Genomic DNA, 27,313 nt, shown 5'->3' with positions numbered 1-27,313 from the left:
CCCGTCAAAACAAAGCATGTTGAAACCAAACAAGGCACCAATGAAGCCACAGCGTTTCTTCTCAATTATTTTCAGTTTTAATAAAGAGTAAAACTCGCAACATGCGACTGTTACCAGACAATACAGTTTTTTATATTCGCATTCGAGAGCTTCAATCTAAATTTGAGATAAATGATTCATTTTTCCGCAGTCTATCGATTTTTTTTGTAATATCTCTCCTTCCGTTTGTTTCGACTCCTCTGAAGGTGTAATTATTGCTAAGAGAAAATCTAAGAGAAAAAAGGTTTCAGAAAGACATTAATATTTAGTTTGCGTGGTAATTGCCAACACCAGGAATGTCATGAATAATTGAAAATGCCTCTGACGCCAGAGGCAAAGATCAAATAAATGCTATGAAAAATGCAAAATGTGAAGATTTTAGTAACTCCTCACAAACGAATTGTTTATTCACGAATCAAAATGCTGCATACTTACCTAAAGACACTATGTTTATAAGAGAATTTTTAAATATTTTTCTGAACGCAGTCTTGGGTAATACCCCAAAGAGTGCACATTAATTTCGTTTGTCAGCCTAAAGTTACAAGCTATCAAGTAGCAAAGACGAAAACAAGGAGAGTGATCGGCGATATTTAAGACGTCACAAAAAAAAAAAAGACAAACGTGGAATTAATTTGCTTGTGTGATAGTAGCATGAGCGTGATATTTATTAAAAATTTAGATCCTCAAATCTACACATTGAAACCTCCTAATTCAGTTTGTGTTTTATTATTATCATTGTTATTATTATTATTTATTATTTCATTGCTATCATTCGGTGCTAAAGAAATCGAAAACAAAAATAGAATTCGCAATTATCAAGTGGTTATAGAACTTCATAAATGACAGACTCTCTAATAAAAGAAGTCATGTAAGTCAGTTAGAATTTAGTAAAGGCAGGGGAAATGTTAATGAAGGTAGCAGTCGGTTTCGCTGACGGAGAGGTTGGCTTGATTACGCCGCTTTCTCATGTTCCGTCTTTGTAAGATCATCGCTCTCCCTCAAGAGATATCGGGGGCGCCTTAGGAAGGCTCGCGTGCTCCTTTACTGAACAAGGGCAACCTTTCGTAAATTATAGGGAAAAATTCATCTTTTCCCCTCATTCCCTTCTCTCTGCCCGCTGCCTCTTTTCCTACTGAAAAAAAAAAAAAAAAGGGAACAGGTGATCAAAGGCTACCATGAAATTTATGTCGTCTATACCAGACTGAAAATGTGAGCATTCGTGTTAGATTGAAAGAAGAGGGAGACTTCCTTTTCTAGGTCCCCCAGTCGATAGCCTGCGTCAACTCTGTGCTGGTTTTGACTTCCTTTTTAATAGCACTTCCGGCATAGGTTGCCACTCGATTTGCAAATTACGTGACATTTAGAAACAAGATTTGTCACGTAATGTTAGCATTCGACTGAAGCAGATATTTGTTGCGATTGAAGACTCTGTTCACGAATTTGCCAACGCTTTCTTTGGCCTTTCCTTTGCGACTCCAAAAGTCTTTGTTATGTGGTTAAAGAATACAAAACCAGCGGCATATTTTAGAGCCTATCTGAAAAGGTTTGTTTCTACCAAATCATGCCAAACTCAGAATGCAGTAAGAGACGTTCGTGATTTTGATTCAAGGAGAAGGTATGTTAACATGCAAAGATTTGTTAGGTTTTGGCCCCTAGCTTTTCCATCCGTTCAACCAGGGTAGTCTCAATCTAAATCTAAATCTTTACTACAAATACATGCAACTCCCAAAACGGCTGGTGAATGCATTCAACTCATGAAAGTTTATTTTCAATGGATACCACTCACCACATCCTCAACGTAAATCTGCTGTCGCTCAAACTTTGATTAACTAGCGGCGCGTGACCCGTTAGAAATCCCCATGATCACGATCAAAAATGGTTATGAAGGAAACCGCTCTCAGAGGTGGCCCAGAGCAAACGGTCTTGTTACCCCAATAGGTTGTATCGCTTGATTGAAGTTCTAATAATCCAAAGTTGTTTTCAGCACAAACAAGAAGCTTACGCAAAGTTACTATCATGGCACGTCTCTCCAACCCCTCCTGGGGTACACTATTGGCCAAATGTTTGACAAGACTGTAGAGAAGTTCCCGGATAGGGAGGCATATGTTTTCTGTGAAGATGGAGACAGAGCAACGTTTTCACAATTCCAACAAGAGGTATGATATTGAACGACGGATCTTTTACTCTTGCGACAATCAAGTGTTAATTGTACTTGTAGCAGCGATCTCTCTAGTTACAGGTAAAAAACCGAAAATTTCGGTTACCTTACGTCCTTCGCGAAACATCTCCGGCAAAACTACAGCCTAATCGTTTTGCAACATTTTGAAAAATGACCGGCCACCGGTCAGGACGAAACACTTCGTTCGCGATATTATTTTCACATAAAATATCACCCATAAGATACCCATAATACCACTCGGGATTCCCACTGGCTTCCCAGGGGACATTTTACTGGCTTCCTACGGAGTCTGCCTCCGGATTCCCGCCGGTATCCCGCCAGGATTTCCTCAGGAATACCCGTCAGGCTTCTGGCTGGATTCCTTCCCAAGGTCCCGCCAGAATTTCCACCTTATCCCTCGGGTTTTCCGCCGAGTTTCCCAACGAGATCCTGTCGGCTCTTGCAACCCTGGAATTCCTGCATCAGGAGTTTGAACACTTTCATAAAGGTTACGTCAATCTTTGGTAACGGTTGTCAACTTGACAAATATTATAGGTTGATCAACTTGCCGAGGGACTTATTTCAAGAGGACTGACAAAAGGTGACCGGTTAGGGATCTGGGCACCTAACATTAGGGAATGGCTGATAACACAGCTTGCGGCAGCTCAAATTGGGCTTATATTGGTATGTAAATAAGCAATAAACATCGCAAATGTCTATTAAGATCCCTATGATTACACGATTTATTAATAACAGAAATTTCGTAGAGGATACAATTGTTAAAAAGTTATAGTTTACGCCGGGTTCTCACCAAGTGGGGGCCTGATAGAGGTAGACATAAAGCGAGCTAGTGAAAACGGCAGAGGTCTGGAAAGAGTAACATTGTTTTCGCTAGACTTTGCTCAGCCATCCTTTGAAGTTGAGGTATTTTTTTCCTTGCGTCATCAGGGTCGTTTTAGGACGAGAAAAATAAGTTTTTTTATGGCCTGGATTTTCTCCCATCTATAGGTTTGTTTAAATACAGCATACCAAGGACCCGAGACAGAGTATGTGCTGAGAAAGGTATGTGACGTCAGAATTGATTTTCGCAGCGATTTTGTAATCCTCTCAGTTAATTTCTAGGCGTTCAGAACTCAACCTTATCTGGTAAGGTCTAAAATGTGATAAATTAACGACCGATTAATGCTGCTAAATGTGTGATTTTCTTCTATTTTAAGGCAGGATGTAAAGCTGTGGTGATGGTGGACGAATTCAGAACAGAGAATTTTTACGATACAATGACAAGATTGATACCTGAACTGCCGCACGCAAAACCTGGAGAACTTCAGTCTGAGAGGTGATCAAAAATAAGAGATTAATATACATTTGAGAGTCCTCCGAGAGCTGCTCTGCTACCAGTCAACACTCAAAAATTATACCCATACTCAACTCAATTCGACTTCCGGGGGGAGTAGGGAAGGGGATTGCAGTATCGAAGCTAAATGAGGCAAATTTTTTCGCTTGTTTAGTTGGTAATAATTCATATTTTTTTCTCAAACAGGCTACCAGAACTGAAAGATGTCTTTGTTGTAAGCAAAAGCAAAAAATCATTCAGGTACTTACGGTGCTCTGTTAAAATTTTAGACGCGTTTTTTAGACCATGACCGTAGATCACAATTTACGTTTCTCGCTCTGCTTTATTGACCTAGTGTTCTAGACTACAAGCACGTCTACCCATCACGTGATTATAGTGGTCACGCACACAGACGCGCAAACACGGAAATTTGCGTATTCACGCGCCACCCTTGCGCGCTATGACCTAACTCGTGCCGGTAGCTAAAGTGACCTGGATAATATTAAGAAGATCACGGGTGTTTCAGATGTAATAATTGCTCACTTTCATTTCTTCAAACTATAGAGGAACTACAACATTTGAGGAGTTGCTGTACTCAACAGGCGAAGGTGCCAGAAACCAAGTGAACCATATCAAAAGCACTCTGCAGTTTGACGAACCAGCATGTCTTCAATTTACTTCGGTAAGAAAACCAGTTATACGAATTGATTGCTCTATCAGCTTATATCGAACTGGAAAGGCTGTGCCAACCATCACAAGCTACTACCAGTTCCACTTAGGGAAGTACTGAGTGTAGGTCATAAAATGTTTTTTCCTCGTAATATGGCATAACTCTCGTTTCCCAATCAAAGCTCTTGACGATTAAAATTGAATCAGCTTACCGTAAACGTGCTCTGTCCTCTTTTCCATCTTTTGCTTTCTGTTTGAACAATTACAGGATCTTCATAAAAAGGCATTCTTGACTCAAATAATGATTGTTGCGCGTTGTGATGATTAAAGCAGCGCATATTTTGGAATTTGTGAGTTATGGTTTTGGTTGTTCGGCCAGGTTGCCGTGTTTTTTCTAAGATGTCGGCGTCCATACTCGAATATCAGCACACTGGAAGACAATTAAAAAACAACTAGGTAACTCTTTAAAATCTTAAACGCGCTTAGCAGTTATTTGTAATGGTGCATGGAAACAAAAACTCCATATGATTTTGCTTCTCCTCCAATCTTTCCGGCAGGGTACCACAGGACGTCCCAAGGGTGTGACAATAAACCATCATGCTTTGGTAAACAACGCGTTCCTGATTGGACAGTTCATGAACTACAGTGAGGTGAGATGAGACACAATGCTGTCCGCTCTAAACTGGGAACTTGCCCGTACAAATACCGTCTTTGCGTCTCAGGTCTATGTCAAGAATGAGTGTCTATCTTATTGTTTTTTTCTAACTACGGTTCTTCCTCTCCTTAGGCAACTTGTCGTGTTTTTTTTAAGGATATTTTCTCATGATTTTTTACTCGCTAGTTACATTTTCCTACCACTTACACGCGGTAGTCTAATTAGCATGGCACAGATTACTCGTTTTCCTGCTTTTTCCAGCCACAGGTTACCTGTTCACCCGCGCAATTCAATCACCATGTTGTTCCTAACTTTTTGCGCTCGCTATTCAATCATTTGCTAACCCTACCCGTAGCCCCAAACCCCTAACCCCTCACACGTTTATCGCACTTCCCAATAAATGGTTGCATATTTTCTTGAGCTTCACAGATACCCGATATCCATTCTCCCGAAGTTTCTAGTAACAAATTTTTTTTCTGATTTTCCGCGCTATTTTCCAATTTTCTGAACTTGAAAAATTTTCATTAACCTATGCGGCGACCTTTAATTATTGCTTTTTATTGAGTACAATTTTATGGATAATTGTTGTATATCTCTTTTGCTTCTTACATCTGTTTCCTTATGTTGCCCATATAGCCATCAAGAATCTGCAATCCCTGGCCTCTGTTCCATTCTGGAGGTGTCACGGTTACCAGGTTTAAATGCCATCTTTTGTCTACTATATCAGTTTAAGTATATTCTTCCATCTCGTGTCGCTAAATCGTAAAATTAAAGCCGTGAAACTTCTTAAGTCGCAGTTGGTCCAGCATGAGTCGTTTGCGTTTGTCAATCACCCTAACGAGGTTATAATCTCGTTCCCAGGGCCACTCTTCTCCCCTTTCCGTTTCCCGGCTTTCAAGTGTATTTCCCGGCTTTCAAGTGTATTTCCCGGCTTTCAAGTGTATTTCCCGGCTTTCAAGCGTCTTTATAAGAGGATTGATCTTTAGGATAGCTGACAAAAGCAATTTGGGAATGGATTGTCTGCTTAAATCTTTCTGTTTTTACATTATAGTTTGGTGAATGTAGTTTGGGGAGTTTCTGTTGTCTACCCATCCCGTGGATATAACAGTACTGCCATACTGAAAGCGGTACAAGAAGAGAAGTAGGAAAGATCATTTTTGGCATCACTTTTCCCCCGCCTTTTCCTTTGCACTGTCTCTGGATAACTTTGCCCCTCATCTTACATTTGTTAGGACGTGTAGCGTTTCTCAGGATTTGTCAGACGAGGGGAGTTTCACTAACGTCGAACTAACACTTAAGGGTTTATTACGTCGTTTTAGGACTTAAAATTATCATTTTTATTTCTCGATAAGGAGAGGAGAAGTCACGTACATTATCAGACCCCTTGCACTTTGGCTGGCTGAAAATGAAGGAATTCTGAACACGATCAATTTCGTGTCAGGAGCCGAGAATAGAAAATAATACTTTCATCCGCGCTTACGGCATCGCCTTTTTCACGAGGTTTGTTTGTCTTACAGATGTGATACTTTGTACGGAACGCCTCCAATGGTAATCGATATTCTTGCTCACCCTGAATTAAAGAATTACGACCTATCGAGCTTAAGAAAAGGTAAATTCAAGTTTTCTCCTCACAACATACTGAGGGGGGTTACCTGTGTTGGATCAGCATCCACACTCCAAGTCGGGGGAGTCAGTGAAGTGCGAAGGCGGGGAAGGGGGGGTTGGGTGAGAGGAGGGTGGGGTGAGAGAGCCTTATTTGCAGGAAGAGGAACACGGTCTAATTATTTGCGCGTGAAAATTGAACTATATTTCTATATTTTGTACATAACAAGTGGCATGAACCTACTTGGTCATGGAACGAGAAAGCACTTTTGAGAACCAAGCTGTAGGCTGAAGCTGCTGTTGCACGTTCTTTTCCCGGCAGGTTATTACAGATGTTTTTCTCTGTGGCGTATTATCTAGTTCCAACTGATTACAATTGGTTGAGGTCAAAGCGCGGCAAAATCGGTCGCTTTCTCCTTCCGGTTCCGTTTGCCTGTTTTGCATCTGAAAAACGTTCAACATCTCTAATGTTCAAAGTTTTTGTTTTTGTTGACCTGTAGGCCTGTTTGGAGCTACATCTTGTCCTGAAGAAGTAATGAGACAAGCTATCAGTAAACTGAACCTGAAGCAGTTGACGGTAAACTTACATTTTGCATGCATGCCATAAATCCTCCACGTAGAGCCTCTCCCCGAACAAGCGCCCGTGAGTGTCCTCTTTCACTACCGTAACTGTGGTAACCCTTCAATTCTAGGTAGCCTATGGTTTGACAGAGACAGGCCCACTTGTTACTCAAACACCATTCGATGACCCTTTGGAAAGAAAAGTTACCACCGTAGGAAAGGTTTACCCGCACACAGAGGTAATATAGCCCCAATCACAGGCTTTTTATGCGACTGTCTCCTGTGATGACTTTAATGAGTCTCGCTTGTTTCTTCTGTGCAGGAACAACCATCAACTAACAATGGCTCCTGGTGTGACACAGTTTAATGACATGTTGCTTCTCAAAAATCTTCAGCAATATGCAGGACAAACTTCTCTTTAAAAATGGTGTCTTATTAGCCCATAAGTAACTGATCAAATGCTCGTTAACCTGCTTGATTCCCTTATGTATTTTGAAGCAAGCAAATGTAAGTTTATGTGAATTGTTAAAACGAACTAAGTAAGGTCAAAATGTTCCTTTTCCGTTCAACAGATGAAGATTGTGGACTTCGAAGGAAACATTGTGCCTGTAAATACGCCTGGGGAAATATGCATCCGTGGATGTTCTGTCATGATGGGCTACTTGGGGAGAGGAAGAGGAAGAGGAAGAGGAACTGAAGATGTTATTGAGCCATCACGATGGTTCCACAGTGGGTAAGATGAAGGAGACAGGGCTACCTACATAAAGAACACAATATATTCTAATGAGGAGGATGTACTTGAAAGGGGTTAGGCATTTCTTCGTTCTTTTCCTCCTTGCTTTATATAGGTGGGTCGCGAAACCGGGAGGATATCACTAAAGTTAGTCTCGTACGCAAACCTTCCACGATTAATTACAGTTACACGGTGCGATCTGGGTACGAGATTACACTGAGGCACTAGCTTGAGGAAGACAGTAGTACCTGGAATCGCCATGCTGCTCTCTGGTAACGAGCAATGGAGGGCTCTCTTTTACGAGTAAGCCCAATATATTTAGGGAGCACTTAACACTCTACCGAACACACCGATAGTTGCGCATTTCAAGCTAACAACTTCAGCTGTCTCTGGTCCACGCCTCACTCTTAAAAAAAAACCCTAATTTTTCTTAGGGATCTGGGAACAATGGATGAACGTGGATATGTGAGGATCGTTGGAAGATTGAAGGTAACTTTGATTTATAATTTGAGACTGTTTTAGTCTTTACTCCACCGCACTCTGTGATTGGTCTAGAAAAATCGTCCTAACTTTTCAACCAATCAGATGCGAAACTAAAACCAAGCACGACTCACTAACATTTTCCGCGCTTCAAGCAGTTTGCTTGTTTTTGTTTTAGTTCTCATTGTCTCCATTGGATAGTTTGCCTTGCTCTGATTGGCCGATGTGATTACGTTACTCAATCGAGAAACTCTTAGAATGTTTTTCGTTACTTTGCACCTGCATTACTGAAAACCATTTGATCTTTCCACAGGATGTTATCATGCGTGGGGGAGAAAACGTCTACCCAGCAGAAATTGAATACTTTCTACACACTCATCCAAAAATACAGGATGCACAGGTAAAGATACATATATCCCTAAAAGGGCAAAATATTTGCCGATTTTTTTTTGAGTCAGGTTGTAGTAAATGTAAGTGTATCCAAGTTGTGTAACTGATCTTTTAAAATTGTAAAATAAGGGACGCAAGTACGGCATACACATTGGTTTCATACTTGAATGATTTAAAACTTGTGCCTACCTCATTTTCGAAAGCAACAAAAATTTCATTATGCTTCGACTTTTAAGGAACGGTGTATGAGAGAAATTATGTTCAGGGTGTCTTTTTCTTTAAATAATTTGCGAAGTTTATGATTAGGTTTTCAATTGTTTAGATTATTAGCGTGCCAGACGAGAGACTTGGAGAAGAGGTCTGTGCTTGGATAAAGTAAGTTACTCCATTAAAAGGCCATTTTGCTATAAATGAATAGAGCTTACATGGTGCACCCACCGGTCGCGTTGCCCATAATCTTACTCAGTGAGGTAAACTTCACAAACCTGCCTTGTACTCTGGTAAAAACCGCAGTCAGAACTTACAGTCTCCATTATAAATATTTTTTGCGCCCTCTTTTAGGCTGAGAGCAGGAGAAACTATGTCTGCGGGGGAGGTTAAAGATTTCTGCAAGGATCAGGTTACGTACGTACAATATCTTTCAGTCTTGGCTGGGAAATTAATAGAACGCTTATTCACGAGAAAAATGGATTCTCAGTTACAGGAATGAATCAATATGCTGTTTGTTGATCACTGACGAGTAGTTGGTTTTTCATCGTAGAATTTACTTCTCCTTTGTGGTCGAGTTACTTTTTCCACGATTGTCAAAATCATTTTGGGGGAAAACGTGGCTGCCTAGTCTCGTACCCAGACCTTTCTCAGCCAAGCGGTTACACATTTCAGTTACAGGTACACTGCAGCATCTGGGTACAAGATTAGCGGCTGCCTAATTGTCGGTGCGCTGGATTCCGCGTTTATGACCTGGCCGGGTTATTAAGCTGTGTTGCTGAGTAAGACATATGACTATCACATTTCCCCTCTCCATTCAGTCATTAGTAGAAATGGGTACTGGCGAATTGTCAGGGTACCCTGACGAAATTCTGGGGAGAGGGGAGGGGTGGGTAACCTGCAATGAATTTGCATTCCATACAGAAAGGTAGTAACAACTATAAGTCGCTTCATGTTACAGGAAGTGGGGCCTTTTGGCTCGAGTGCACACCTAACCTTTTTTCCCCAAACATCAATTAAGGTACTTGTAAAATGTTGGTGATGACAGTAAATTTGTCTAAATAAACAACTTTATCGCTAGTGCGGAAAGGCCCTAATTTACCACTTATTTTGGGTTCAACAGATTGCTTATTTTAAGATTCCTCGGTATATCAAATTCGTTGATGATTATCCAATGACAGCGTCTGGAAAGGTAAAGTAGTCGGTAGAGATTTTTCTTGGCTTTTTTTTTTTCGTTTTGGTGGTCAAATCTGGTTTAAATTGTATTCTACGACATTAAACAACGACAGCTGATGGTGAAGTCAGATCGCACGAGTGAGAGTAATCCTGAGAAGGACTGGTGCTGATAGTAGTGACTGACGTTATGACAACCTTAGCGGAAGTCATTTTCAGAGCCATCAGAGACTCTGATATGACTTCACCGGAGGCTCTACTGACGACTTCCACCGTGGTTGTCGAAACGTTAGTCACCACAACCGACATCAGTTTTTTTCCAGGACTACTCTCACCCGGGCCATCAGATCATACGATCAACTCTTAATCCTGTGTTCAAACCATTTACTGAAAAACAACAATAACAGTTATAATTATTACTGGTGATAGTTCACGTCACTATTTAAGTTCCACGAAAAAACGCTGCGAAATAAAAGTGCCCCCTCAGTAAATATAGGGAAGAGCTTTTAATCAATCTAATAAACTTTTTCTCTTTAGGTTATGAAATATGTCATGAGGGAACAAGCGAAAAACGAGTACAAATTTTATGCAACGTAATTCTGAGCAAAAAGGATACAGAAATTTTGTTTTAAGAAAGTAGTAAAAATAGAACTGTTTTAACCGTGTACTTTTACGTAGAATCTATTTTAATAGTTATATCTTCACGGAGCTTTTTTCTTCGACACGTACCTCAAACGAAAGTGTGTCTCCGTTATTGTATTCTTTCACAGTTCATCGATTTCATTAAAAGTAAGTCTAAGAAACCTTTGTCATTTATATGCGTCCTCTTAGTAATTTAATTTATATATACAAGGATGAAGAATTTCACATTCTTACAGCGCATGATTATACTTCAAGGAAGCATCTTTTGAAATTGTTTCATAAAGTTAGACGTGATTGGTCCAAGAAAGTATCACCAAAGTGTCCCATATGGTCCAGCCAACGCATTGTGAAGATCATTGCTTTAAAATCTTTTCTTGCAATCATCTCTCCTTCATTTAAAGATTCAGCTCTTCTTTAGTTTTCTCTCGCATAACAAACTTCTTCACCTGAGGAAACGCGAAATTTGAGTTTGTCATTAGTTTGGGTAACAGGTTCTTAGTGACAAAATGACTACGAACTCCCCTCCCGCTGCGTCTTAAATTCCCTGAATGATTTTGTATCTCCCCGTGTATTCCCTTCTCTGTACCCGGCATCCTTACCTTTCCCGTCACGGTGAGAGGAAATTCATCAATGAACTTGATATAGCGAGGAATCTTAAAATGAGAGATCTGAAAAAAAAAAAAAGGGAACAGATATTTGAAACGAAGCATCATCGTTTATTCCACAATGAAGTCAGTTCGGGTGTAAAGAGCAACGTTTCGACTGCATACTACGAGTCTTCTTCAAGCGATGAGGCCGACTGTATCGGCGTCACTTTTTCAACTATTATACTCAGCAGTGATTGGCTTACATCAAACAGCTGGAAAAGGCACAATTCGAAGAAATGTGAAGAAAAAGACAACACGGGGATTTTGACGCAATTGATTTCATTAAGAACGAAAGTCGAAGTGGTCTTTAAACCTACCTCGCCTTTACAAAATTCTTTGATTTCTTCTGGTGTGGCTGTTTCACCTGCGTGCAACCTAATAAAGATCATTTTTCGTTCAGACAAAGGCGATTCAAAACACAAAGATGTATCTGACATTATGATGCTAATGTTACCCGCACAGTACATTACAAGACGACTTTTTAGGACCAGTAGCCAGTCAGAGTATCGAATTGGCAAATAGATCATCCAATCAAAACAGAAATTAACTACATCCGTTAGAACGCCTTGAGAATTTAAATTCTCCTGGCTGATTAGTCGATTCATGATCACGTGCTCTTCATCTCAATTTCGTATGGTGAACATTCCGCATTTCGGTCGTGAGAGAAGAATGCCTTAAAAGTACTATCGCTAAGAACAATACTTCCAGGAAGAAATTTAATTTTTACTTAATCCATGCACAGACTTCTTCTCCCAATCGAGGGTCCGGAACACCGATCACCTGAAAGGAGGCCGAAAAAAGAAAGGAAAAAACTAACTTATTTGAATTTAAGTAAGTAAAACGTAGTTGTCTAGCAGTTAGCTAGAGCGCGCTGGGTCATTGGTCCGGCTAAGTCATAGAGTTGTGTTCTTGATGAGCACGACACTTTTTCTCACAGTTTCTCTTTCACCTCAGTGGGAGTGGAGAGGGGCGCTTGATGGAATGCAGGAAGTCACCTCTTATGCACTAGCATCCCACCCAGGGAGGGTAAACATAGTCGTAGTCACTTCATGCAACGAAAACCGGGTATAAGCAGTAGCAGTTATGGACCATTTAGGCTCACATTAACCAATAATAATCCGTACCATATACAGCTCCAACCGACGCTGTGTTGAATGTGTTTATAATGTCAGGCGAAAGCCGCAGATCAAATTGACAACAATAGGTATTAACTGGAACAAGAGAGGATTAAAATGACGGTGAAACAGTCAATTTACCTGAACATCTTGTATCTTAGGATGTTTGTACAAAAATTGTTCCACCTCTGTTGGATAAATATTTTCTCCTCCACGAATAATAAGATCCTTAAAAAAGAATTAAAGTTATAAAAGAAAAAAAAAATAAACTGTTACCTAACTTATCGTGGAAATGAACGGTAACAATACGTTATTGTACTTTCATTCAGTATTGGTGACCGAAAATTCAAAATAAAACAATTTTTTTTCACTTGTAGATTAAGACAAAAAATACCTTTATTCTCCCAATGATCTTTATGAATCCATTTTCGTCCATCGTGGCTAAATCCCTTTAAAAATCGGCAATAGTGAATAGCGTCAGCAAACGATTCAAGTTCGAAAAAAGTAAAAGCGAATTATCAAACGCCATTTCTGCGTTTTCGCAGAACATTTTATGAATTACTTACCCACTGTGAAACCAACCGCTGGGATCAATACAGGCGTCAGTCTTTTCTTTGTCATCCCAGTATCCCAGCATGACATTGTAACCTCGAAAGCAAATCTCCCCTGCAGTATTGACAGGCATCACACGGTCATCACTGTCCACGATTTTCGTCTGCAACAGGTGTGTATTATTTAGCGGTTTACAAAATAGAAGTCCTTGCCAAAGATGTCTTTTATATGCCATCAAACACTTACCTCATTATTTGGATGAACGCGTCCAATCGTAGAAACTCGCAAATCTATCGGGTCATCCATAAGTGTCTGTGTGGTGACAGGGCTTGTTTCAGTTAAGCCATAGCAGATCTAAGAACGAAAATAAAAATTTGCTGAACATCACTGCATGACTCTGTGTTTGACTGATAGACTGACTAATAAGCTGATTGACCTACATTCTGTTTCGTTAAAAGTTTGGTTGACTGCTTGACGACTCACTTTCTGTCTGTATATCCGTCTAACAGATAAGGATGTGGGACAAACTAGCTGACTACCTGCCTGACTGATTAACTGATTGGTTAACTGATTAACTGACAGGCTAATTGATTTACTGTCTGTCTGACTCGCTGTCTGTCAGTTAATCTGTCTCACAGATAGATTAGATTGAGCGACTAAATGACTGTCTGTCCAAATGAAAAACCATTGAATAAAGGAGGTAAGTTTCTAATGAAACTGTGATTCTGCGTCGGTGGGGCAGATAATTTAATGTAAATTGGCCACGGTAAAGAGTTTCTAAGCTGACGTTTCGAGCGTTAGAGCGAAAGACAGACTGATTGACTAATGGCTGTCTTAATGACGACTGCATGGGCAACTGACTCACCTACTGGCTAAGTGATGGCTGAAAAATTGACTGAATTACTCACTGACCGACTGCCGTCTAACTGACTGACAGTATTACTGACTGACAGGATGCCTGGTCGAATAGCTGACCGACCGAGTGTAACTGTCTGCTCGTCATCTTTTGTTTGAACACGATGCTATTTACCGTAACTTGTGGCATGTGGAGCTTTGTTATAACTTGTTTCATAACCTCAATAGGACACGGTGAGCCGGCCATAACACCTGAGAATACAAAATCCAAGCTGTAAAATCAAATACTGACAAAATAAAAAGTCTTTTATTCATAAACCAGAAGCATTCACAGTACAACAGCTTCTACGGACAAGTATCACCACTTCCTGACCTGTGCGGAGACTGCTAACATCAAACTTTTCCAACATGGGGTGATTCAGGACATCGATAAACATCGTAGGCGTACCATAAAGAGAATTACACCTGCAAAAAATACAAAATAACCAACAAACCATACATTTCGATGCCTTTAAACAGTAGAATTCCGACAGAGATGTTCGATCTTTAGCCGGGTCATTGGACTGTATTTTTTTTACTCCACCCAAGAGTACTGATGGGTATCGGCGAACAGAGGTAGGGAACAAACTGGCTCCCCCGCCCCTTCCCCCCCAAAAAAACTGGGTTTCACAAATCACTTTATGGAGCGAATCTGATACAGAACTTACTTTTCCTGCTGAATGGCTGTCAAAACGGCGCCAGGGTCAAATCCTCGAGATGGATAAACTGAGGTAGTTCCGTACGTAGCACTCATTAAACTGAAAAGCAATGTTAGAAGATGGTAATCTCTCGACCTGTTTGTCAATCTCTGGAAAATTACCATAGTTAAAAAATTTTACAATGTTTGTGAAATTGGCGTTTTCCCTCGAGCAAGTTAGTTAAGTAAAGATGATCCTTTTCCATTGAGAGAGCGGCGATGTTTCGATATTTTTCGCTTTATGATTTTTCCTGTATACAAAGTTATCGTCAATTCAGCAAACCACAACATATATCCATGGGATGGTGAAAAAACGCGGAGGTGGGATTTAACAAAGAAAAAAAGACGACAGTTGAGGGTGGAGAAGATTGAAACAGATTATGAATGACAACCTGGGAAATTTCCACATCATCTTTTTACGATAAACGAACTGTAATAGCTTCAATCTATAACTTGCGTTGCGTTGAAATCTTATTGCCTTACTCCAGAAGTGCTTTATTGAATTAGTGTTGGTAAGCTCTCAGCGGAAGACAGAAAGGAAGGGTCGGAGAAGGTCGAACGCTCAGGTTTTTCTAGGGAATTTTAAAAGGCAGTAGCGGTATCAATGAGCGCTTTTCATTCCACTCATTTATTCTTGTTTTCTCGTCACCATATTCCCACCAATAGCGTAGCTCCATTTTCTGAATATAAACCCACACACAAACCACAATTCCTCCAATGGCTCTGACGAAGGGCTAACGCTCGAAACGTCAGCCTTAAAACTCTTTACGGTGGCTAATTTACGTTTTCAACACAGTTGTTGACTTTAAATTAGCGGTATATATACTCACCTTCCAAGCACCATCCCAAAACAGTGGTAAAGTGGAACAGGAATACATATTCTGGAGTACTAAACAAAATACATGTGTATACAATGAGAATTTGGTCCTGGGAATGATTTTAGTTCCTTGTCATGCGCCATTGTGCCAAAAAGAAGAAACATACCTGATTCTCATAATCCAAAATTTCTCCCACATAATATGCATTGTTTAGAATGTTGTGGTGAGACAGAGTTGCTCCTTTTGGGTTACCAGTTGTACCCTGCAAATTAACCAACAGATATAACGTCATGATTTATCAAGAATGACAACAAAACAAAGAAACCTTCCCCTTTAGCTTTCGCTCTCTTTGAGCGCAACTTACTGACGTAAACTGGATGTTGATAGGATCATCACATTGGAGTTCATTCTTTAACTCCTCCAACTTTTTTCTCTCTTCTGTTCCTCCGATCTCCACCAACTCTTGAAATGACATTGTACCACTGAAACGACAGTCCAGTCATAATCAAGTTGACAGGTATTGGCCTTTCCTTGCTGTATTAATACAAATAAAAGCATCTGTTACCTGAAGGTCCTTTGATGGTCTTTACTGGCCATAACAACCAGCTTAAGATCAGGAACTCTGTAAAGAAAATCAAAGATGACATTGTTATTGACAAAAAAATTTGTTAATTTATACATAACCCAACTGGCCAACTGTAAAAAAATACCAAGTAATGTAGAGGTATTAATTAAAACTCTGTAACCAATGCCAAGTATTAAACAAAAAGGAATGATATCACATATCATACTGCATTGCAAAGTGTTGTATTGTTCTAAAATAAAATTACTATTAAGTTCATTTGTTTCCATAATTGTCCATGACCTACTTTAAAATTCCATGCCTCTCTAGGCCTGACAATTGATATTGAAGAATTTCAAGTCTTTTCAGACTTATTATGGAAGCTGGTCAATGTTATAATTACCTGAATACTTACAAATCATCCTTCTATCTCTACCATAAGATGCACAAACTTGACTGACTAACTATCTATGGCCACTGAAACTCAAACTTTGAAAACATAAATTTTGTTAAATATTATCACAGAAATGTTAATAGGTAATAGTGTGATCTGAATCTCTTGACTAGCAGTGTCTCTCTAGTAAACTTTACTTCACAAGCACAAGACATCAGCACAAGTGAAAACCTCATTTATTTTACAGTCTTATTAAATAAATAAATGATTGACCTTTCATTAAAGAGATCGCCTGGTTTCGACTGTGGCAGTTCATGTACAATGTGCGTCAACATGCTGTAGTAATCTTGTGTTTTAAACCTGTCAGCCATAATGATTGCTTTACAGCCAACCTGAGATTTAGCAAATAATTATGTTACAAAGACCAGTCAATCTTGCAATAAAAAAATTTAGATTATTAGTTATTTACTAATGAGCCATTCTCAAAATTTACCTTTTTCAAAGCATACTCAAGTTCAGGAGTTTGATAAGCAGGGTTTATGTTTACCTACAAAAAAAAAATAAAAGTTTTGTCAAAAGATTTAAAAAAAGGGATATTGGTCCAAGTTATATGTGGTACATTCCTTGAAAATTATTCTCACTCATCTTAACCCACCAATGCAAAAATAAACATTCCAAATCAATGTCATAAATTTTGATTTTGCATTACTGGCAGTTCAAGTCTAACATCAGTCCAATGTTGGTATTTTCAAGCTAATATTAATCTGCCCTGTGTATCCAGGAATTTGTGAATATCATATCCAATGCAAGCTAGTATTTCCCTACTCCTAGTAAAATGTATTAGTGCAGCATTAGCCAGTATTAGTCTCAGTGCACTTACCAATATTAACCCAGCCTTGGCAGTGGCAAACTGAGTGATAACCCATTCTCTCATGTTAGGACCCCACATTCCTACACGGTCACCTTTCTTGAACCCCATAGCAAGAAGTCCAGCAGCAAGATTGTTTACCTACAAAATAAATAAAGTAACGAGTAATGAATAAAGATTCATTTGCATTTGAGGTGAGTGACCCATGGTCGAAAAACTTTTCTGGTCGGAGCTCATAAGAAGAAAAGTCAAATTGAACAAAACCAGTCAAACAATGAAATAAAACTTTTTAAGGTCATTACTTTTATTATTTCATGAAGAAATTTGACCAGAGAGCCTTGATTTGATCAAGTTGACCCAGTTTTTCTGGCTCAGCTTGTCTGTACTTATCATCCATGGTTACTGAAGTTGTTTTGTCTCGTCTGGTAACCCTTTACACCCTACTATCAGTATGCATATTCTCCACACTGCTCTCTATACATTCCTATGGTTACCTTACAAGGAGAATATGTCTAAAAATTCAGAGATTTTGGAGTTTGTAATCATTTCCTTTACTCTTGTGACCTTAAAGTTTGATTCAAGGGTGATACTGTTAAGAAAAACTAGATGCTTGTCACTCCCAGGGATTAACTTAAGGGGTAACTCTTACCTCTCCCTGGAATTCAGCAAACGTGGCCCTTTCATTGTCCTCACAGCAGACATAAGCTTCACGGTCTGGGAATTTCTCCACGGTCATATCTAGCCTTTGTCCAATTGTTTCACCAATGAAACGTTTTGAAGATATTCCATGACAATAACTAAACTGGAGCTTCTCGTGAGAACTGTTTGAGATAAAGTGGAGTTATATTATCATGTTGGTAACCAGGGGAGCTTTACTGATATCACTCTTGGACAGTTTAGGGTTATAGCTGAGGGTTCAATTTCAAAGGCTGGGCTGGTTTGGTAACCCCTAGGGAAGGGAATGGTACCCCCTCTTTTAACATTTGATGGGAAATTGCACCAGACAGGTTGTGTTTCTTGTGCATTTCTGTCTATTAAGACAAAAAGAAATTTAGAGTACCAGAAGCAGGGGGTACACCAAGCAGGTTGGGTAAATATGATTCTGTGTAAAAAGTATCCTGTCCTGTTGATTAAGTCACTGAAGAATGACTCCAAGATCCAAGATCCCAGACAACTGGTATGGCCTAACTCCTGTGTCTTGGCTGAGTGGGTTAGCCCAAGTCATTCTGGCTCATTTCTCTGGTAGGTTGCGTCTACTGATTTTGTTTCTGCCCTTCCCCCCGCGCCCCCCCCCTTCATGAGAATAAGGGGTGAGGGGTAAGGAATGGTTATTGTGTATCTCTGGAATATCCCAACTGGGAATTTGTCAAATTTTTTAATATCTGACAGATTAGGCCAGCCAAACATTGCAAATATTGCATGTGCATGCGTCAACTAGACAAATTTTTACAGATCTTTAAGAGTTAGAGAATGAATTTGACACCGACAGCGAAAGTGAAGACAATTAAGAAGCAGACTTTAAAATTGTTGACATTTTTTGACGTTTCCCCTAATAAGTGTTGGTAAAATTTCCGCAAAGCGACATACTACATTATACATTCAGTTCTTGAATAGAGAAAACAGTGACAAAAACAATATATTTACATTAGGAAAACAGATTTGTTTTACAATAGTATGGGGCTGTACGGAAACTTTACCAAAAATTTTTCATTCTATAAAGAGAGCCCCTGAAATGCAATCCTCCTCACAGATCTTCTTCCCTGTTCCTGCTATGGAACAGGAAAAGTTGTTGGGGAGGAGATCGGTCATAACCATCGAACCTCGAATGCGATTGAATCGCGTCTCCAAGCAAAGATTGACGGACATTCACGTGAGTTAGAGTACTTCACTCACCTTGTGGATGAACAGCGAACACTTTTGCAGAATCCAAACGATACTGGCTTGGAAAATCTTTCAATCCATTGAAAACGAAATCTAAGATTACCGCATTTTGCTGCAGAGTTCAGTATACTTGGCCCTCTAGCGGAGATCGCCGCCATCGTTTAAAGCCTACGGAGATGCAGCCGAGATCGACCGTTGCAAATATAAAAAATGTAAGAAGTCCAACTATATAACTTACTAATTATTTGATACTAAGCGTATCAAATAGCTGACGTCACGCGGCCTTAGATCTACAGGTTTGTCTCCCTGTGACCAGGCATGTGACATTGGTAAGCAAAATTTGGAAAGATTTCATAGGCAGGCATGGGCGTGCAAACAGTTATTAGACAGGAAGTGACTTCACTCAACCGCGTCTAATTCATGGAAAAAGTGCACGGTAGGCTGACGTTATGATCAAGTTCCAGAGCAAATATTTGAGACACTCTTTTTGCCAACCATTTCCGTCATGCCATGTAAACCAGTTTTGGTTAGTTTCGAAACTGTTAATGTCAAACACAATGTAGACGTCTCGAAAATGAAAGTTGTGAAGCCGGTTTAAGATGGAAAGTCCCATATTGTAAGAATAAATTAATGTAAAACGGAAAAGCAGATATCATCAACATAAGGAGACACATCTTTCTCGAATCGTTCAAACCACAAGCTAAGTTTTTCCCAAAACTTGGGGAAAATGGTCATTAAAACATTTCTGTGTTGCTTTAGTATCTACGAAGGATCATGGGTCTGTGGATTATGCAGCTTGGTAAGAAAAGAATTATATTTGTACCGCTTATTTCCGGGTGAGTGGATCGTCAGAGGTTCTGTAATCTAAGATATATGTATGTTGGTTTTTTTCGCTTGTAGTTCATCGGGACGGCAAGAGTTTATCTTGAGGAGTTTAATCTAAAGTTTCGCCAGCGGATGACATTGGATACGAGAAACCAGCTGCGTATCAACTTTAAAAGTAAGTTCTCTAAGAGTAAAATTGCGATTTTCATTGTGCTCTTTGAATCGTTTTATATTCATTGAATGAGAGTTTCATTTCTCTCGTGTGGGCTCTGACAAATAGCGCTATGGACTTGCTAATCAGGTAATGACAATGTCTAATATAAGGAGTTGAAATTTTCGCAGTTTCAGCAGTTTAATTTTCACTTCCTGTGCATCTTCGCACGACAAGGAACGAAACTGAAATAATCATAAGGTAAAAGTATAACGAATCGACACAAATTGCGACCTGCAAAAGCGTTATCATGTAATACAAACCTTGGTTTTCTTTCCTCAAACAAGTAACAAGCTATAGGCCAAAGGGAGAGCGTGGTGGGCCCTTTCTCAACGCGCCTGTGAAGCTGTGTTCAAAGGGAATGTTCATTTATGGTCAGACTCAGAGTATTGATCTATGCTACAAGTAGGCTGCACAATATTACATCGTTTGTTGATAATCCTAGTTTACACTGGCCGTTATGACGCAGCGTATATCCTAATAATAGTACCCCTACCTGCGATAGTCATTAAATTGTTTCTCTGATCGAGTAACAATGTAAGCTTAATCAAACGTGAAAAGCTTTAAGCGTAAAACTACATAAATATGAAATATTTCTGTCGAAAACTTACTGAGGCGTTGACGCCAAGTGACTTTCCAAAGTTCCGGAAAAAATACGCGTTCTTATGAATCATTTTAGATAGAGTCGTTACGTCTTCAGTGAAATGAACCGAAAAATTATTGGTATACACCTTTGAGAAATACTAACTGTGTTTATCAAATTTATTCCTCTATAGCTCTCCAGCTCATAACAATCCTTCAGTTGTCAGTGGCAGCGGTGTCCATTTTAGTGTCACTATTGATGATGTTTGGCCTACTTAAGGTTTACTCACTGATTTCGCGTTTTATCGACTAATTTAAAACCTTTCACTCTCAAGATCTCACCATTAATTCTCCTTACTGTCTGCCATACAATTCTCTTGACATCAGTTTGGAGTACTTGGTATTAGATCAAATAATATTCCCCTAATTGATATTTTCTTTACTCTCATCACTCGTCTGCTTGGTATTGTATTAATGTTGTAAGGAGAACTCCTGTCTTAATCACTCATGGGAGTTAAAGCATTTAGCGTCGAACGTTTGTCTTCTGTTGAAGTTCAAATTCGACCTTTCGGAAAACAGATGTTCGTGGTAAACTAATATCATTTGTAAATAACATCTGTTTAGAATAAAAATGTATGAAAGTCAAGTTGTCAAGCTCACGCCTCGATTCATTTATAAATGAACAACGAAGCGTTATTGTGAAAAAAGAGGCAATTTTTATAGATCAGAGACTTGATAGACGTGTTACTGGTAAGGTGATATTATGTACTTGAATTTATAAAAATGTCAGCTGAAGGGGGGGATTCTCATTTGGTAATACCCCCGAAGTTCTACTGCGAAATACTGACAGAAAACCTGGAAATGTGCGCTAATTATGTTTCTGGAAACAGACCCTCGTGCACTCACGATTAAGGTTTAGGACATGTCGATAGTTGTAATTGATTTAATCGGATTTTCATCTATGTCTTCAGCGCCTGAAGTGGCTACTGTGTCCCTGGTTGGTGTGGGTCTTGATTGAGGAGCTTTCCTCCATCTTTGTGATCATTTTTTATGCGCTTTCCGATGTCAAGGTAAGTAACCACGAATCGTTGTCGTGAATTGTGTGGGGGGGGGGGGGAGCATTAAATTTCCAACCAGTTTATGAAGTCCACCGGCGTGTGGTAAGAACTTCCTTATCATGGCGTTAACTAGAGAGAGGGGGGAATTACGTGAAGGTTTTCACACTGTGTAGGGTAAACACGCATTTCTAGCTTCGTTACTTTCGTTTCCTTTGAAGGAGGTTGTCTTACGCACCTTCCAGGTCACTGTCCTTCAGAATATATTTCAAAGCCCGATTTCCTCAGACCTTAAATGCTGTTAGACATTGCTCTTAGAAATCTGACAGTGCACTTGATTGTCGTTTTATTGCAGCTGAAATGTTCCGTCTACATATCGGAAGCAATCACACTTGTCATCGCTGTAAGTAGAACAAAACTTCATTAATACGTACGAAGGGGAAAAAAGTTCAGCCCAGAAAGCTCTTGACGGCACAATTTTTTCAAGCGAACTGCAAAAATAAAATGTACTTGATTTTGCTTTCTTGAAACAAACACAACAGCAACAAAAACAGAGAAAAAATATAATTTTCTTTGAGCCTTTTTCCATAACCATTTCATGTCCCTTGCTCAATTATGACTTCAAGTTCTCTTAGAGGCTGAAAACTCAGTTTCCTGCAATGAAAAGTCGAATGACCGACAGACCCGCCCGTTAATGGAAAATTGTTTTGTTTGTATTCCTCTATTTGACCAAATAATTGGAAAATAAAATAATAGAAGCCTTTCGAACAGATGAATCAATCTCAATATTTTTTCAGAAAAAACTGATTTAACAACACAGGAACTTTGTCTTTTTCTAGGTGTATTTCATGATGTGTGTTTTCTCCTATTTCAAATTTCTGAGACAACAAGACATCATCACTGATCAGGTAGGATTGACAACTCTCCTAGCCCTTCAGATCCCACAGTAGATTAAACATCTAACTTCTCCTAACAATACCAAGACATTATTGGGCAAACTTAAGATGAGAACGGACAAACTCATCAGCGAAAGAGTGGTACCTTGCTGTAATATCAAATTCTCACAACTAATTCAGAAGAAAATGTACAGAAGCTGAAATGAGAATAACACTATGAATCAAATCACAGGAGTTGATCTATCAAATTTATGATTTATTGCAGTTTTTCAGGTTCTAGGAAGGTTATTAAGTAAATAGTTTGTATCATTGTATCCCATTGATTGAAAAAAAAGAAAATCAGGCCAGTTTCTACTTGACTAAGTTTGTTTTCATTAAGAATCGTAGCAGAAGGAGAATAGAATGAAGAAATGGGAAAATGCTCTCCAAGTCTAATTTAAAGAAAAAAGAACCAAGCTTGTGAAATTAAGCTGGAGAACTCTGCACAAGTGGTAGAGAATTCTCTGATCTGCAATCTCATGTGTCAAACTTCTCTTCTCTTCACACATATCAACCTCTTGTATGTGCTTCCTTTGTTCATCAACTATGACATTTTGTGAAAATTTTCAGTACCACGCAGCAGCCCAGCTCAATTATGAACAGAGAGTTGATGAAGAAAGCCCTGTTCTTAGCAGACCTATCTAATGAGGACCATGAAACACAACAAGTTCATGTGGATAATCAAGATGACTTTTATCCAGCCTACAATTTGTTCAATTGATGTGAATCAAGATTCATAAAATAAAATAATACAATTATCAAAAAGGTTCAAATTCTCAGAGCTCAGAAATTTTAAAATAAATTTTATGTAGTCTGAACACAGGGAATATATTTTTTTAATTTTATTTTATTATAACAAATTTTCATGAGGAGGATGACACAAAAGAAGTTCTGGCCAGTATTGGCATTCTCACTTAACCCTTTAACTCCCAAGATCTCATTAGTAATTCTCCTTACTGTCAGCCATATAGTTCTTGTGATGTTAGTTTGAGGAATCTGGTATTGAATCAACTAATAATCTGCTCATTACGATTTTTCTTTATTCTCATCACTTTTCTTCTTGAAATTGTATTGATATTGAAAGGAGAAATTCTGTCTTGGTCACTCATGAGAGTTAAAGGGTTAAAATTCAATATTACAACTAAGCTGTGAACTATGACATCCACTAGCTTTAGTTTAGGCTTGGGTTATTCCCTTTAAAATCTAAAACTTATCACTGCTAAAGTAAAACAGATACAAATAGTTAAATTACAAATAGTTGAACCATTCAATAAAACCCCAAAATGTTTATTAGCATTAAAGGGGGGAAATAACATAGGACTGGCATAGTAAGTTTTTCACAACAAAATTTTTAACTTGAGCAGAAAAGAGAAATAATTTAATGATTACTACTCAACATAATTTGGCTGGTTACTCCACAAAGTGGAATGCAATAAAACAAGATCTTTATGTTTCATTGAAGAGTAAAACAAAAAAGTCAAATAAAATTATTTGAACTGTTATTGTTTTATGCTTGTCATTTATTGACATTGCAATGAAATTTGAGTAAAATGAGTGCAACAGAAGGTATTTTTATATATTACTACAATTAAGTTATTTTCAGGTTCAAACTTGTTTTATTTTGTTTTACCCTATCTTGGATTGTAATAATAAAAAATATCTAAATTGGAAATTTTTAAACCCAGATGTAAAAACCAACAATAATATGAATAACTATCACAGTTACTCCTGCTGCACCTATTGCACCATTTGGATAACCCAGTATATCTGAAAAATACAGGAAAGTAGGAGTGATATCACTAAAGTAGCTTTCTACCTTGAGTTAAAATAACATGTAGTGTAATGGTTACAACAAGTGTAACCTATTCTACTAAGCAGGTTCTACAAAACTGGATGAGAAAGACTATCAGCCTAGAGAAAGAGTTAAACATGAGGGACTGTATTTTTCTGTTTATTTTTCACCCTCTACACCCTAACATCAGTATGCATATTCTCCATTCTGTTCTCTATACATCCCTAAGGTGCTGACAAGAAGGATTTGTTTAACATTCAAGAGCTTCCTCAGTCAGTGATCATTTCCTCTATTCTCAAGACCTGCATGTGTGATTCAGGTCCGATATTAGATGATCATCACTCTTAGGAGTGTAAGGATTAATTATCATTGAGAGGATATCAATACTGAAACCCAAGGCAGAGCTTGGTGACATTTCTGTATACTTCAACACTACATGACAATACTTTACAATAACAATGCACTATTGGGCTGACAATTGATGGTAATCAATCAGTCATTCATTCATAGCACCATGCAATCAGTCAGACACCTAGGAAATCAAAGAATCAATCAATCAACTGATCAGAAAATAAGTCAGTCAAACAATCACAAATTACGTCAATCAGTCAATCAGCCTGATAGTTATTAATAGTAAGTCATGATTTAAAGCCTTTCGTTGATAAAAACTCTTAAAAAGCCCCGTTCCCCCATCCAAAAATTATGACTCATGAATCTCATTTCTATAGCAAAGGAAAAATCACATTGTGTACACGTATTTATCTGATATAATAACAAAGCTCTCTAGCACTTTGACAAATACAAGACTGATGAAACTCACCCACAGGGTTGTCCTTGACTATCAGATGCATTCATTGTTTTTAGGAATTTTGTGTATATTTATCGATAAGTTACTAGATCTGTACAGTGGTCACGAAATACCAAACTCCTTAAAAGAACCCTCGATCTACGTATGCTACCATTACCTATCCTCCATTTTCATTTTCAGCTGATAAAAGATGAGGTGCACTGGGACTAATTAAGTTCATGCCCTCATGGTCTTCGTCTGCCCTCGTGAGCACTTTGACGATGAACTTTGTCTGTGGCGTTGCGGCTGTGTCTTCTGCTGTAGTTATGTCCACACACCTAATAACCGATAGAATGTGATTTTATTTCTTCCGATCAAAGTGCGTTGTGAACATGTCTTCTGCATGTCACTTCCCAACTAGGGGAGGGATGCAATGCAAAATTGTCAGAAGATCGTTACGATTTCCGCATTCAAAGTTTGAGAGTTTCATGGGCTATCCTTGATGCCTTTTGGAACACTTCGGATTGATGAAAGATTAAGATTCTGGTTGCATTTTTAAGCGCAAATTATTAGCGTAAACAATTATTGTTTTTCGATACATTGGAAAGCTTAGGAAGACAAGAATTTGATATTATCGCATGATCTTGAATCTAAAAGATCTAAACAAGTTTGTTGTATACAAACACTTTAAAATGGAATCCTTGAATTCAGTCCTGGAACTTATTACACCAGGTTGTTTTATGGAATCAATAGACATCAAAGATGCCTACTATTCAGTACCAATTGCTATAGAGCACCAGAAATTTCTCAGGTTTGTGTGGAGGGACAACCTCTATCAATATGTATGTCTACCAAATGGGTTAAGCTCTACACCCCGTATATTTACCAAGCTGCTTAAACCTGTGTTTAAAGTCCTTAGAGAAAAAGGCTTCTTGTCATCTACATACATAGACGATCTTTATCTGCAAGGAGATACCTTTCATGAGTGTCATGAAAATGCCTTGAACACAGTGCAACTGCTTAGAGATCTTGGATTTGTAATCCAAGAGGAAGTCTTGTCTGCATCTCTCAACAACTCGAATATTTAGGCTTTGTCCTGAACTCAGTGTCAATGACAGTATGACTCTCTCATGCTAGAGTTGAGAAGGTGGTCCAAGCATGTGAAAAGCTTCTCAGTAACTCCCATCGCACCATACTTCATCTAGCAGAGGTTATTTGGCTTATGGTCTCCAGCTTCCCCGCCGTGGAACATGGCCCATTATACTACTGTAGCCTTGATATTGAGAAAACTGAGGGTTTGAGACAAACTAAAGGCAATTTCTCTAGTGAAATATCTCTATCTGTTAATTCAAGAGAGGAACTGCAGTGGTGGATTGCAAACCTACCTTTTTCCTGTAAATCAATCTAACATAGTGAAGCTGATATAGTAATCCAAACTAATGCCTCTTCTCAAGGTTGGGGAGGGGTGCATGGCAACCAGAGAGCAGGGGGCAGATGGACCCCCACAGAAGCACTAAATCACATCAATTACCTTGAACTGCTCACTATATTTTTATCCCTCAAAGCTTTGTGTGGTGCACACAAAAATAAACACATCCAGGTGCAATGTGACAACACTACTGCAGTGTCCTACATAAATAACATGGGTGGAAGTAAATCCATTCCATGTAATGAGGTAACTAAACAAATCTGGGCCCTGTGTATTGCTAATAATAACTGGCTCAGTGCTGCATATTTACCTGGATGTAAAAATGTAGAAGCTGATGCAGAATCTAGGGTATTTAATGACCGTACAGAGTGGATGTTAGATCCACAGTTAGATCCAATAAGTTTGGTAGTCCTGAAATTGACCTCTTTGCATCCTGTTTGAATAAACAATGTGCCAAATACTCATCATGGCATCCAGACCTGGAAGCTTTGTTCGTGGATGCATTTCCTGTAAATTGGAATAATTTATTCTTTTATGCATTTCCTCCTTTTAGTCTAATTGGGAGATGTCTGGAGAAAATACATGCAAACCAAGCAGAGGGCATTCTTATAGTGCCACAGTGGATGA

General features: G+C 38.9%; 4 protein-coding genes and 2 long non-coding RNA genes across 11 annotated transcripts in view; 3 read left to right on the top strand and 3 right to left on the bottom strand.

The window, feature by feature from the left end:
* Positions 1 to 319: 319 nt before the first annotated feature.
* LOC136278361 (uncharacterized) lies at positions 320 to 2,390 on the bottom strand. The gene is made up of 3 exons (XR_010716281.1): positions 2,304 to 2,390; positions 1,826 to 2,149; positions 320 to 1,171 (listed from the first exon to the last, which is right to left on the bottom strand). It is a non-coding gene; the product is annotated as an uncharacterized lncRNA (long non-coding RNA).
* Positions 1,445 to 10,675, top strand: LOC131797787 (medium-chain acyl-CoA ligase ACSF2, mitochondrial-like). Of its 3 annotated transcripts, none has more exons than XM_059115438.2 (20): positions 1,445 to 1,654; positions 2,024 to 2,195; positions 2,753 to 2,881; positions 3,206 to 3,259; positions 3,415 to 3,533; positions 3,738 to 3,791; positions 4,095 to 4,212; positions 4,757 to 4,849; positions 5,491 to 5,549; positions 5,906 to 5,995; positions 6,372 to 6,463; positions 6,957 to 7,033; positions 7,149 to 7,256; positions 7,590 to 7,750; positions 8,185 to 8,239; positions 8,544 to 8,630; positions 8,943 to 8,995; positions 9,182 to 9,239; positions 9,951 to 10,019; positions 10,538 to 10,667. In XM_059115438.2, exons 1-20 carry the CDS (start codon positions 1,530 to 1,532, stop codon positions 10,595 to 10,597), a joined length of 1,833 nt encoding a protein of 610 aa, XP_058971421.2. In that variant the 5' UTR covers positions 1,445 to 1,529; the 3' UTR covers positions 10,598 to 10,667. The 3 variants fall into 3 exon arrangements, with proteins under 3 accessions (XP_058971421.2, XP_066018028.1, XP_058971422.2); XM_066161931.1 differs by having other exon boundaries at positions 9,182 to 9,244; XM_059115439.2 differs by lacking the exon at positions 9,951 to 10,019 and having other exon boundaries at positions 10,538 to 10,675.
* Positions 10,453 to 20,501, bottom strand: LOC131797786 (medium-chain acyl-CoA ligase ACSF2, mitochondrial). The gene is made up of 21 exons (XM_059115437.2): positions 20,370 to 20,501; positions 19,083 to 19,238; positions 17,839 to 18,010; positions 17,202 to 17,330; positions 16,815 to 16,868; positions 16,595 to 16,713; positions 15,931 to 15,987; positions 15,730 to 15,847; positions 15,532 to 15,627; positions 15,378 to 15,436; positions 14,519 to 14,608; positions 14,185 to 14,276; positions 13,987 to 14,063; positions 13,203 to 13,310; positions 12,971 to 13,119; positions 12,799 to 12,853; positions 12,546 to 12,632; positions 12,017 to 12,069; positions 11,607 to 11,664; positions 11,242 to 11,310; positions 10,453 to 11,088 (listed from the first exon to the last, which is right to left on the bottom strand). Exons 2-21 carry the CDS (start codon positions 19,226 to 19,228, stop codon positions 11,038 to 11,040), a joined length of 1,839 nt encoding a protein of 612 aa, XP_058971420.2. The 5' UTR covers positions 19,229 to 19,238; positions 20,370 to 20,501; the 3' UTR covers positions 10,453 to 11,037.
* LOC131797793 (uncharacterized) lies at positions 19,482 to 24,274 on the top strand. Of its 3 annotated transcripts, none has more exons than XM_059115447.2 (8): positions 19,482 to 19,596; positions 19,830 to 19,869; positions 19,971 to 20,070; positions 20,883 to 20,968; positions 21,660 to 21,758; positions 22,099 to 22,146; positions 22,583 to 22,651; positions 23,249 to 24,274. In XM_059115447.2, the coding sequence occupies exons 1-8, from the start codon at positions 19,520 to 19,522 to the stop codon at positions 23,321 to 23,323; spliced, it is 594 nt and encodes a 197-aa protein (XP_058971430.2). In that variant the 5' UTR covers positions 19,482 to 19,519; the 3' UTR covers positions 23,324 to 24,274. The 3 variants fall into 3 exon arrangements, with proteins under 3 accessions (XP_058971430.2, XP_058971432.1, XP_058971431.1); XM_059115449.2 differs by having other exon boundaries at positions 19,575 to 19,686; positions 23,249 to 24,255; XM_059115448.2 differs by lacking the exon at positions 19,482 to 19,596 and having other exon boundaries at positions 19,603 to 19,869; positions 23,249 to 24,240.
* Positions 24,275 to 24,474: 200 nt separating this feature from the next.
* Positions 24,475 to 27,313, bottom strand: part of LOC136278357 (uncharacterized) — a 4,115-nt gene continuing 1,276 nt past the window's right edge. For both annotated transcript variants that reach the window (XR_010716273.1, XR_010716274.1), the window contains exons 2-5: positions 26,997 to 27,193; positions 26,234 to 26,530; positions 25,436 to 25,595; positions 24,475 to 25,002 (exon numbers count right to left, since the gene is read on the bottom strand). This is a non-coding gene — a long non-coding RNA (uncharacterized lncRNA). The remainder of the gene's footprint in view (positions 25,003 to 25,435; positions 25,596 to 26,233; positions 26,531 to 26,996; positions 27,194 to 27,313) is intronic.
* Positions 27,201 to 27,313, top strand: part of LOC136278354 (uncharacterized) — a 1,038-nt gene continuing 925 nt past the window's right edge. Inside the window, exon 1 of the mRNA XM_066161942.1 lies at positions 27,201 to 27,313. This exon is cut by the window's right edge and continues 925 nt beyond it. Within this exon, the coding sequence (XP_066018039.1) occupies positions 27,252 to 27,313 (62 nt within the window). The 5' untranslated portion in view covers positions 27,201 to 27,251.

Source organism: Pocillopora verrucosa, chromosome 14, assembly GCF_036669915.1.
Source record: "Pocillopora verrucosa isolate sample1 chromosome 14, ASM3666991v2, whole genome shotgun sequence".
In the NCBI taxonomy this organism is placed as follows: domain Eukaryota; kingdom Metazoa; phylum Cnidaria; class Anthozoa; order Scleractinia; family Pocilloporidae; genus Pocillopora; species Pocillopora verrucosa.
The sequence above is the reverse complement of the archived record's forward strand: the minus strand, read 5'-3'. Positions and strand labels throughout refer to the sequence as shown.